The 12,763-nt window shown below is 40.9% G+C and overlaps 1 protein-coding gene across 8 annotated transcripts in view; it reads right to left on the bottom strand.

Moving 5' to 3' along the window:
• Positions 1 to 12,763, bottom strand: part of MACROH2A1 (macroH2A.1 histone) — a 75,324-nt gene that overhangs the window by 17,868 nt on the left and 44,693 nt on the right. For 3 of the 8 annotated variants that reach the window (XM_070414961.1, XM_070414962.1, XM_070414959.1), the window contains exon 5: positions 6,482 to 6,592. In XM_070414961.1, the coding sequence (XP_070271062.1) occupies positions 6,482 to 6,592 (111 nt within the window). The other 5 variants (XM_070414957.1, XM_070414958.1, XM_070414965.1 and 2 more) reach the window with 5 other exon arrangements.

The raw sequence follows: 12,763 nt of genomic DNA, 5'->3' as shown, positions 1-12,763 counted from the left end.
GATTAAAGACAGCTTAATTGTATACTGATTCAGCTCGTCTCCCTTTTCAGGTGCTTTGAAGCTTTGAGTTGTCATTTCTAATTAAGGCTTAAATGGAGAAACTATCATTTTGTAGTTACCTGAGATTTTTCCGTTCTAAAAAAACCAATTACATTTTTTTTTTAAAAATCCCCCCCAAGTAACCAGCAGTCAGTGTGATCATTATGGAAGAGAATTTAGATGGCAATATATTTATTATCAAGGATAAGAAAGCAGCCAATTGCACTTAACGAAACACCATCAGATCATTTCCATTTGGAATGGCTCTAAGTAGACATTCAATGTCTACTACGAAAAATTCATCTTGTATTGGGGAATTTGGGTGGACTATCTTAAGTTTGAGAAGATGAAGAGCCTAAATTCTGGGTTCCATAACTTCCTCTGACAGCTGGCAACGCCAAACCCCATCCCCAATTACCTAGGTCATCTTTAAGGTCAATGTCAGCATTGGTAGGATTGATTATGGCCTCCACCTCAAAGCCGGCTAAATTACTGATTTCACTGTGAATAAGGTTCAGCTGAAAAGAAAAGCATGAGGTGGGAAATAACAGGACAGCCGGGAAGTCACAGAGAAGTGAGCCTTGGGACACAGATGAGGGCAGTGAACACTTCAAGGGCACTGGGCACAAAGGGGAACAGGGAGTAACTGGCTAAAACAAATCCATTTCTAACAAAAGACCCAAATGTCACTCAGGATGCTTAAAGGAAGCAAGCTAGCTTGAGGGTCCAGAACCTGTTGGGTGATGCTTAGGGCAAAAGGAAGGCATGAGCCATATTGGGCTGGTGGATCCACTTCCTTTTAAAAGAACTTGTGATCTGTGAGCCAAAGAAAAGCAGCTATCAGGACCCAGAATCAGAGGGCTCATTGCTGGGTGGGGACTCCATGTGACTATCTTCTTCTTTGAGCAGTGTAGTGGTGTGGAAGCCCCAGCTAGTCTGGGCAAACCCCTAGTAGCTCTGCCATTCTCCAAGTGGCCATGGGCTTTAAGGCTGTCCCCATCACCATGACTCCTGTTGGCTGGCTCTCTGCCCTGTTCAGGGGTGGCAAGGAGGAGAATGTTTGTTGCTCAGTAACATCTAATTTGACATGTCCATTAGTCATGTAATGCTGAAGGTCTGATGAAGCCCAGGAAGAAAACAGCAGTTCTCCAGCGAGACAATGTGTCTTTTAAATGTTTTTCGCCTTGTTGGTGAGGTTACTCTGAGGCCCCATGGGTCGAGCATTTTCCTTGAGTTTTATGAGCACCCAACCAACTGGCTCTTTCTATAGAGTCACTGAATGTCCCCCTCCCCACTATTATTCTGTTGTCATAGCAATCTTCAGTATGAGAGGACTCCCAAGTTCTAGATTCAGCTGTGAAAGCAGCAAAGGGAATTAAATTAGGTGGTTCAGGACTACATCCTGTTTATATTCTTCCCCTTCCTGTTCTTAGGTACAATTGTCTGCAGCAAAGCCAGCTCCAGCTCACACTCCCTCTCTGCCTCTCTGTCTCTCTCTCTCTCTCTAAGATGCTCATTCTCCAGTGACATAAATTCCTAACGCTGAAGCAAAGAGCAATGCCTGAGAGCCCCCAGAGTAGTTAGCGCCCCAGACCTGCTGACTGCAGCCTGCAGGGCCCGGCAGGCCAGAGCATTTGCGCAGGCAGAGGCAGAGCCAACCTGGCCGTCTGGAAGAGAGCTTGGTGCCCACTACTTAGGGCACATCAGGCCTGACTTGGATAGGGAAGGAGCTGGTGGCTTGGAGCTACTGGATAGACACCCAGGATGCTTGACATACCTACTTGGCTCTAGGAAATAGTAATATCCTATCTTTTTTTTTTACATAATATGATCAGAAATTCAATCTTAAGAAATCAAAAGTGATTGTTAAAGATACGAGTGACATGTTTAGTCTAGACCAGCCGTGGGCAAACTACGGCCCACGGGCTGGATCCGGCCCATTTGAAATGAATAAAACTAAAAAAAAAAAAGACCGTACCCTTTTATGTAATGATGTTTACTTTGAATTTATATTAGTTCACACAAACACTCCATCCATGCTTTTGTTCCGGCCCTCCAGTCCAGTTTAAGAACCCATTGTGGCCGTCGAGTCAAAAAGTTTGCCCACCCCTGGTCTAGACTGTAATTGTCAATTTTTGGTGTCTCTCATTCCCTCGAAATGGAAAAGGAAGGAGAAGACTGGCTGGTCTTACTTCCCTGTGCCAGTCACATGAAATGCAATTCTTTTTCTGTCCCCAAAGTCTGCTTAAACTAAGGAGGATGGAAAGAGCAATGTCTTCCATAGAACTGCTTCTAAATTCCTCATGGAGAACCATGTTTTCTCTGTGGCCCACTCTCCTGCCCTTGCCTGTGGGATGAAAGGACTACTTCATCTCTACTATGCTGTCCACTTTGCATGCAACCTGGCCTGAATTTCCCCAGAAGCCTCACGTCTAGTGGTGGCATCTGGTATGTTTCAGGCTAGAATGTGTCACACAAAGATCAGGACACATGTGGGCACTGCTGGAGGCCCAGGAGCTGAATGCCCACTCTTCATGGATTTGTCAGTTTCCACTCATCCTGGATTCTCAGAAGCCAATCATTAGCCACAGCCGTTACCCCTTTCCTCCTCGTTGCTGCTTCAAGAGCTCCTTATCTCCTTACAGTTTTCCAGCCCCAGGAATAGGGTGTCTGGGCCTGGGGGAGCAAACCCTTGGGTCCCCCTGCCCTTAGTGGCCTCTAGTGCTTCATCTGCCATGCTGGTAGTTAGGGAGGCTGAAGACTCACTCATACCCCCTTACACTGCCTTCCCAACTGCTTCAGATAACACTGACCCCACCAGGAAGCCTAAATCATTACTACCACTGACACGGATTTATAGAAATACATACTGCAGTATTTTTTAAAAAATCAGGTTTTTATCTCTCTAAAAAGGGGCTGCAAATCTCCATTGAACCGCAGAAGAAAAGACTTTTAGCTCATTCAGATTCCCAGCACTGTGTTCTCTTTGAAAACAGTTCAACAATGTGTGTGAATAGTAGGTAAAATCACAGAGTAGTAAGAGCGATGACTCTTAAAACTTCAGTTTGTGAAATTCCTTGTCAGCAACAATTAGATCCCAGCCTCCTAAAACCAGGTGGCTTCTCCTGTGAGTAGCTTAGCAACCGTGCCTTATACAGTTGCAGGGAGCACAGTATCACTTTTCTCCACTCTAGCTTGCTTGCAATATTCAAGCCTTAGTTTAACTGCCACAGATAGAAAAATAAAGACTTGTAGGATATGAAGTACCATATAGTCATCATTCTCAAGTACCCTTTTTGAAACACTTCCTAAAATCCAAGTCAAAATTAATGTCTGTTATAACATTTTAACATGCTTTTGTGTAAAATGCTATTGTGCTTTGTGTAAAAATTTGTGTCAGTTTTGCGACTCTTGCCTTGTTTGCATTATATCCCATGACTTTCACCTGACAGTAATAGCCAATAAAGGGCCAAAGTACTGCTTCAAAATAGTGCTCCGAACTATAAACTGTCCATCTCCTGCTACAGGGAGGGCGACAGGGTGCCAGAAAGAGCTGCTAGCTCATTAGTTGCCAGCACTGGTGCCCATGCTGACTTGAAGTGCCACTTTATTCTGTGATGCCACGTTTGAGGGGGACAGTTTACTCTGCTAAAGGGCATCTGCAGTGATGGAGTTGGGGGTCCCTCATCCTGGATGTGGAAGTCTTGGGTCATTAAGCACATTTAACACAAAGGGAAGTCTATGGTTTTGTTCTCACCACTAACACGTAACTATGTACTAGAGAGAGAAGCGGGTGGTCCGTCTGGGCCTGCACTCAGCCCCTTCTCCTACAGCTGACTATTCTACACTGAGTTCCAGCTCAACCTTCTTTTCAGTCTCCCTCCAAAGGTCAAGCTATCAAACAGGCAAATTAGTTCCATTTGTCAAACCTACTTCTTTTTTCCTCTATGTCTTAAATAACACCAGATGACATGTCTATAAATGATTAGAGATTATCAATACTTTATAGCTTTTGGACTCCCCCTCTCTGACTCTGAGTGGAGTGTAGTCAGTATTAGCTGGATTTCTGGTACTTTTGTGCCTGTGGCTCCTGGTCCTGAGGCCTGAGACCAGGTGTGCCCAAATGGAGGAGAGGGTGGTCACAGAGGAGCCAGCTAGGTGTCTATAGCCCTTGTTGCCTCCCTTCCAGGGTTCACATGCAGTGGAGCCCAGACAAGATCCAGATCCCAAGACCAAGAAAGGCATCTCCATTTGTAGGGCTGAGTGCTGCAATTTTGGAAATATTTGCAATCATCCAGCAAAGGGTGTGACGAGTTCTGATCTGAGGTTGACTCTGGGGTAGTTGACAGGAGCTAACAGCCCAAGTGCCCATCACTAGATGAATGGATAAAACAGCTATGGTACATTTACACAACAGACTACTCGGACGTAAAAAGAAAGAAAAATTTTGCCCTTTGTGACAGCATGGATGTACCTGGAGAACATTATGCTAAGTGAAATAAGCCAGTCAGAGAAAGACAAGTACCGTATGATTTCACTCATATGTGGATTTTAATGAACTGAACTAATAAGCAAAATAGAGACTCATAGAGGACAGGCAGACAGCTCTGGTGGAGGGGTGGGGGTGGATGGGAAGGAGGGATTGATGAAAAAAAAACAACATAACTCATGGACCTGGACAACAGGGCAGTGATTGCAGGGGGGAGGCACTGGGAGGAGATAGAAGATGGTATAGGGAAGATAAATGGAGATGGGGGGTGGGGGGGAACAACAACATTGGAAAGGGAAAGGCCAGGGTCAGGGCACCCGAGGGTGGGGTGGGTAGGGGAAGGAGTGAGGGAGAGGGTGACTCCAGGGGCTAAACTATCCTACCTGCTTAATAGGCTTCCCAGTCCTGGCTAATTGTCTGCATAAGGCAGTGGTTCTCAACCTTCCTAATGCTGCAACCCTTTAATACAGTTCCTCATGTTGTGGTGACCCCCAACCATAAAATTATTTTCGTTGCTACTTCATAACTGTAATTTTGCTACTGTTATGAATCATAATGTAAATATCTGATATGCAGGATGTATTTTCATTGTTACAAATTGAATATAATTAAAGCATAGTGATTAATCACAAAAACAATATGTAATTATATGTGTTTTCCGATGGTCTTAGGCGACCCCTGTGAAAGGGTCGTTCGACCCCCAAAGGGGTTGTGACCCACAGGTTGGCGACCCACAGGTTGAGAACCGCTGACATAAGGGATCTTAAGTACACATGAGCTGGTCCTAACTTACAGGGGTTTTCACACTTTCATTCAAACCTATGCAATTTGGATGACAGGTCACATTAACTTTCAAAATATCACCCAAAGGATGTGTTCAAGGTTGTGCATGAAGACCCAGGTGGTTGCCTTCACTGCTGAGTTGAAAATTTTTAAATACATAAAAAATATTTTAAACAAAAACTTTCAAAGCCCCAGACCTTAAGATGACAACTAGTGCTGCTTATTTTTTCCTTTGAAAAATGCATACAAAATACAGACAATGGTTATAAAATGTAAGCTGAAATGGTTATTTGCTGGAACACAGAGTCCACCACAGGAACTGCACCATGAGAGCCTGAGTGCACTGAGTGACAGGAAGGGGGAGGGGAAGGAGCACTTGCAATGAATGACGTGAGCAGGAAGACTGTGTCACTGAGATGCAAAAGAAAATCGACAGTGAGGTTTTAAAAATGATGCAGCTTCAGAACCAAGTTGTTAACCGCATTCAAACTACACACAATTTACACAAAAGACCAAATTTGAACTTTTAACTTTTTAAAATGTAGGAGTTAAAAAATTAAGAAAAGTTTAATTTCCTCTCTATCCACCCCCTTTGTTTAGTGTTAATAGAGAAAGATTAATTAACTCTCATTCTCCGGTCTTAAAAGCCTATGCATCATTTTTATTTTCAACAAAAGTGAATCATCTTTTACAAAACCATGGCATCCTGGCAAAGTTGCATCACTGGGGCGGCTGAAAATATATTGCCCATGGTTAACAAAACCAAACAATTGTCTTGAGGAGTCCTCAGGTGGCTCCGTGCCCCCCTTACATACTTCCAGGACCCAGTTTTAACTTCCGGCTGTTTTTCTGGCCAGAGCTACATGAGGACCAGGTTATTCCACATAAGCAGCTCCTTCTGAAGACTAACCGGGTGCTTTGACCACCCCCACAGAAGCCTTTCCCTTTTCTTTACCACCTCCTCTTCCCGCCTACCAGTCTCCTCCCAGCACTCCCGCCATGCCCTCCTGGAGGCCACTCCAAAAGACCCACCACCCCCACTCCACTCTCTCCACCCACACCCACGAAACCAGGAATGGCCTCTGGGAATCCCCAGGCTGCCTTCCGGTGGAGGTGGCCTGTACCCCTTTCCCAGGGCCTGAGAGCCGATCAAGCCACACAGTTGCCTACCTTCTGGCCGAGGAAGAGGCTCTTGGTGGAGAGAACTGTGAAGCCATCAGCGGGCGTGCCTTCGGTCGTGCTGTCGGCACTGGCTGCCTTGCTGACTTCTCCCTGCTTCTTCTTACACAAATAGAAGAGTCAGTATGTGGACTGCACAGGCAAAGATGGCAAAAATCTGGGTTTTTCTAACAAAAAGGCAGCTCACAGGCATTGCCCAAAATACTATGAGAAAACAGGAAACTAAACCCCCAGCACATCTCAGCTTTTCTCAAAATGGGGGCCACAGGCTTATTTTGAAGTACAAGAATTTTATGAAAAATGTTAAATTGTATTTTCAGCACCTTATACTCAAAATTAGCTATTCAAAGGCAGAACTTTACTGTGGTAATTTAGAACAGAACCATTTTCATAGATTTAGACCAAGTAAATGTCTCTTGAGGGTCTTCAGTTGCTAGATGTCTGTACACTATTGAAGTCTTAGGGGCAAAACAAATTATTCTAGGTCATTAGTTCTCAAAGGGCCAAAAAGCAGACCAAGGACCATAATCTTCCAACCCTCCCCAGCCCAGGAGGTAAGACTCTCCAACTCTCCTTTCATTAAAACCAGCCTTGGAGAGGATCCATATGGTGCCTATTGGTGAACCCTGGAGACGCCACTCCCACGCCCTATAGCAGCCGTGGGCAAACTACGGCCCACGGGCCGGATCCAGCCCGTTTGAAATGAATAAAACTAAAAAAAAAAAAGACTGTACCCTTTTATGTAATGATGTTTACTTTGAATTTATATTAGTTCACACAAACACTCCATCCATGCTTTTGTTCCGGCCCTCCGGTCCAGTTTAAGAACCCATTGTGGCCGTCGAGTCAAAAAGTTTGCCCACCCCTGCCCTATAGTGTGCACGATCTTGGCATGCTCAGCATCATTCCATCTGAAATATGTGTACTCTGGGGTTCCCAAGAGCCTTTCAAGGGGTACATTACATGGAGAGATTTAAATCCATTTCCAGATCTTCAACTTTCTAATGCACTTTTCCAAAAAGAGAGGTCTATGCCTAAGAGAAATCTACGCCTGTGGTCAAGGTTTCTTGCTGGGTCTCCTTGTACAACCATCCTTCTCCCACTTCCCAGATTCAATATTAGCTCGGCACACCCCTGGAGGAGGAATGCATGTCTTTCCAAGTGTTTTATATATTTTGGTTAAGGACAAGAATTGTATTTAAAAAATTGATATTCTGAGTCAGTTGAGGACTTTTTGCATTCAGATATATTACAGAGTGAGGACAGTAGAAACAATGGCAAATTTTGTTTAGACACTAAACCGTTTCCCTTCCCCTAATTATTATCAAAAAGTATATCACTCCTGAGGGAGGGTCCAGTGGGAGCAAATCAAAAAAGTAGAACTTCTCTGCTGTAGTCACCTTCAGTCCTCACAGTCTGTCAGATTGAGGGTCAATCCAACCCACTGATGTGCCAACAGCAATTACGGCTCAACTGCATCAGGAGGGTACAAAAAACCCACACAAGGCCACCTGGCTCACATGACCAGGGAGAGAGTGCCACTGGGCCCCACAGGATAGCTACTACGTAAGGCCATTCTGCCAAGACTGGAAGATACAGCATATCTACATAGACACAAATGAGAAGGAAGACAATATAAGAAGACAAAGAAATATGTCCCAAATGGTCAAAAGAACAGGCAAAAGCTACAGAAAAAGAGCTAGATGAAATGGAGGCAAGCAATCTACCAGATACAGAGTTTAAAACACTGGTTATAAGGATGTTTAATGAACTTAGGAGAAAAATAGGTTAACTCTGTGAAAACTTACACAAAGAGATAGAAACTGTAAAAAAAGAACCAGTTAGAAATGAGGAATATCATAACTGAAATGAAGTTTCATTAGGTGGACTTAACAGCAGATCAGATGAAGCAGAGGATCAAATCAGCAATCTGGAAGACAAGGTAGCAGAAAACTCCCAATTAGAACAATAAAAAGAATAAAATATAATAAGGATAGTTTAAGGGACCTCTTGACAACATCAAGCATACCAAAATTTGCATCACAGGAGTACCTGAAAGAGAAGAGAGCAAGAAATTGAAAATCCTATGTGAAAAAATAATGACTGAAAACTTCCCTAACCTGGTGAAGGAAACAGATATATAAAGCCAGAAATGCAGAGTCCCAAACAAGGTGAACCGCACACCAAGACATATCATCATTAAAATGCCAAAGGTTAAAGACAAAGAGAAAATCTTAAAAGCAGCAAGAGAAAAGCAGTTAGTGACATACAGGGATCTCCCATAAAATTGTTACCTCATTTCTCAACAGAAATTTTGCAGGCCAGAGGGACTGGGACAAATTATACAAAGGGATGAAAAGCAAGGACATACAATCAAGATGACTCTATCTAACAAAGCTATCATTTAGAATTGAGAGTAAAGAGTTTTCCAGACAAGAAAAAACTAATAGTTCATCACCACTAAATGAATATTACAAGAAATGTTAAAGGGATTTTTTTTAGAAGATCGAAAATATGAATAAGAAAATACAGGAAAGAAAAATTTTCACAAAGGCAAACACATAATAAAAGCAGTGGATCAACCAACTATAAAGCTAGTAAAAAGGTTAAAAGGCAAAAGTAGGAAGATCATGTGTAATTACAACAATAAATTAAGTGATAAACATACACACACAGAAACATGAAGTAAAAGAGACAAAAACATAAACATGGAAGGGGGTAAAAATTGTGGTGCTTATAGATCATGTTTAAATTTAAGCAACCAACAATTTAAAATAGACTGCTATAAACATATCTTTTTATATAGGAAACACATAGTAACCACAAACCAAAAATTCACAAGAGATGTAAAAATATAGATAGGAATCCACACACTAAAGAAATTCATTAACATACAACAGAATATGGCAAGAGAATAAGAAAGGAAGAGAAAAACTACAAAAACAATTTTTAAAAAGCTAACAAAATGGCAAGAACTACATACCTATCAATAATTACTTTAAATATCAATGGACATCAAAAGACATAAGATGACTAAATGGATAAAAAGACAAGACCCATGCATATGCTGGTTACAAGAGACCCACTTCGGATCAAAAGACACACACACACTGAAAATAAAGGGATGAGACAAGGTATTTTATGCAAATGCAAATAAAAAAAAAGTGGGGTAGCAATACTTCTATCAGACAAAACAAGGGCTATAACAAGAGACAAAGGACATTTCATAATGATGAAGAGATCAACCCAAAAAGTGGACATAACTCTCATAACATCTAAGCACTCAACCTAGGAGCACCTATATATATAAAGCAAATATGAACGAACATAAAGGGAGAGACTGATAGTAATATAGTCAGAGTAGGGGACTTTAGTACCCTCTTGACATCAATGGATAATATAGTCAGTAATATTGTAATAACTATGTCAGATAGCTCCTAGACTTATTCGGGTGATCATTTCATAAGTTATATAAATGTCTAATCACTATATTGTACACCTGAAACTAATGTAATATTGTATGTCAACTATAATTGAAAAATTTTTTTAAAAAGAAAGTAGGGGGAAAGAAATATTACAGATGGCCATGCCTTCCTGCAGGATGAGTCTGGACAGTAAACTCAAGGCAAGACCTATACCCTATCCATTTGCCCACTTAGTATTCAAAATCATTAACACATTAATATTATTTTTTTACATTAAAAAATAGATTTGCCTGGCCGGAGTGACTCAGTGGTTAAGTGTCGACCTATGAACCAGGAGGTCACAGTTAGATTCCTGGTCAGGGCACATGCCCTGGTTGCAGGTTCGGTCCCCAGTGTGGGGCAAGCAGGAGGCAGCCAATCAATAATTGTCTCTTATCATTGATGTTTCTTTCTCTCTCTCTCCCTCTCCCTTCCTCTCTGAAATCAATAAAAATATATTTTTAAAAAATAGGTTTCATTTTGCTGCATTCTTTTTTTTTGTAATCCTCACCAGAGGATATATCTTCCATTGTTTTTTAGAGAGAGTGTAAGGGAGTGGGGGAGAGAGAAACATCAATGTGAGAGCGGGGCAAGGATTAAGCCTGCAACTGAGGCATGTGCCCTTGACTGGAATCAAACCTGCGACCCTTCAGTACATGGACCGACTCTCTAACCATTGAGAAAACCATCTAGGACTAATTTTACTGAACTCTTTAACAGTAAAGGCTGCTTTGGCATGTAGATTATGTGGCTAACCTGAAATATTTTCCGTAAGTTAAATGAGACAAATCTGAAGCTCCAAAGTTGTAATATAAGACACAAAGCATTTTATCAAGAAATATGGTAACAGCAAAGATATATTAAAGTTATTACTATTTTGGTTTTCCTAATACTTCAAGAGTATCAGATTTGACACGTAAAAGAGAAACAGGTATAATCAACAATTACATGTAAGTCTTGGTAAAGCTTTTTTTATACACTTCCCAGGAGACAAGAAAGGGAAAGGCTGTATGACAAATCCTTTTGCAAGTCAGATGTTTCTAATTCTGTGCTTTCAACAAAACAGAAGAAATATCAAACTGAGTTAACAGCTGATAGATCATTAAAAAACAGATTGATGGAGTTTAGTTAATAGTAATGGACCAATGCTAGTTTCTTAGTTGTGACTAATGTGCCAGGGTTATGTAAGATGTTAACAAGGAAATTGGGTGAGGGACATTTAGAAACTCTCTGTACAGTCTTTGTAACTTTTTTGTAATTTAAAACGACTCTAAAATAAAACATTTATTAAAACAAATTGATGACAGATTACTATGTGATCGTTGGCATATAACTCAGAAAGAGTTCAGAGGACTGGGTGGTGTTGCTATTACAAAATCTTTTCCATTCCTACTAATTATTTTTGTGAACAAGCTTTTCCAGGCACTTATACCTCTAAATATAAAAATATAGGATGCTAAACCCTGTCTCATTTTAGCAATAAGTAACATTCATCTTAGAATACTTGAGTTAATTGAAAAACTATCTCCATCTATCCCATGCTGTTCCAAGAAAATTTTACTTTTTTCTTAAGTTACTAAAATTTGTGACGTATCTGTCGTTTTGATCAATTATGTATTATTAATAAAGTAGAGGCCCGATGCACAAAATTTGTGCAAGAGTAAGCCTTCACAGCAGCAGCAGCTGCCTCGATCTCTAGCTGTGTGTGTGTGTGGGGCGGGGGGGGGGGGGGGTCGGGGGAGGGTACTGCCTGGATCCTTCCCTTGCCAGCTTGTTCTGGAAGGATGTCAGAAGGACGTCCAGAAGGATGTCTGGTCTAATTAGCATATTATGCTTTTATTATTATAGATGTGATAATTATCCAAGCCTGAATTATAAAATCCATAACATTTAGTGTTTCTATGAAATATTTTCAAAATAAATTTATGTACATTATTACTGTTGCGAAGATCAATAAAATACTAGAAGCATTAAAATGTGTAACATTAGGATAAAATTTTGGGGGAAAGGAAAGGGAAATAATGGTTTAAGGAGAAAAGTAAGGTCAAATTTCCAAATGTAAAAAAAAAAAAAAAAAAAAAAGCCTGTTTGTGTATTTTTTAAAATGATGGTAGCTCAAACCATCACAGCTATTTAGCTTTCTTTGGATACACTTAACTGAGTGATGAAACAGTTTTCTTTTTAAATGTCAATTTTATTATATATCTAAAATTATACCCTTTGCAGATATTTATTATGAAAAGTTTAGCTGTCAATTTTGAATGTGTGAGATACAATGATTTTCAAAACTATTTATGGAGGTATGCAACCAAAACATTTGAAAATCACTTGTATTCACTTGTTCTACCAAGTGAATACCAGACATACAGAAAGTGCTCAGTAAACACTGAGGAGTGGGATGCACTGTGTCCTGATAGAAGTCAGCAGCTGCCTATGCAGGAAGATTATAAGGATTAATCTGTGATAACACTGATGATTTTCAGCACTATATACAGGAATAGGCAAAAGTAGGTTTACAATTGTTCATATTGAAAGATATGCAGGTTATGATTATCACAGTAGTTTTATTATCTTAAAAGAAATGTCACAATGGCAAGGGAAAAACTCTACTTTTGCCCACCCCAGTGTGTGTGTGTGTGTGTGTGTGTGTGTGTGTGTGTGTGTGTGTGTGTGTGTGTACGCATAAAAAAGAAGAGAATCCTGCCAGAAGCCCAGAGAATTGCAAATAAAATAAAGCAAAAAAAACCCTCACACAGACACACGTCATTATTAAGATGGGAAAAGTGAAATACAAGGAGAGAATCTTAAA

This window comes from Myotis yumanensis, unplaced genomic scaffold (genome assembly GCF_028538775.1).
Source record: "Myotis yumanensis isolate MYYU_CA2020_CCGP unplaced genomic scaffold, mMyoYum1.0.hap1 SCAF_5, whole genome shotgun sequence".
Lineage (NCBI taxonomy): Eukaryota > Metazoa > Chordata > Mammalia > Chiroptera > Vespertilionidae > Myotis > Myotis yumanensis.
The sequence above is the reverse complement of the archived record's forward strand: the minus strand, read 5'-3'. Positions and strand labels throughout refer to the sequence as shown.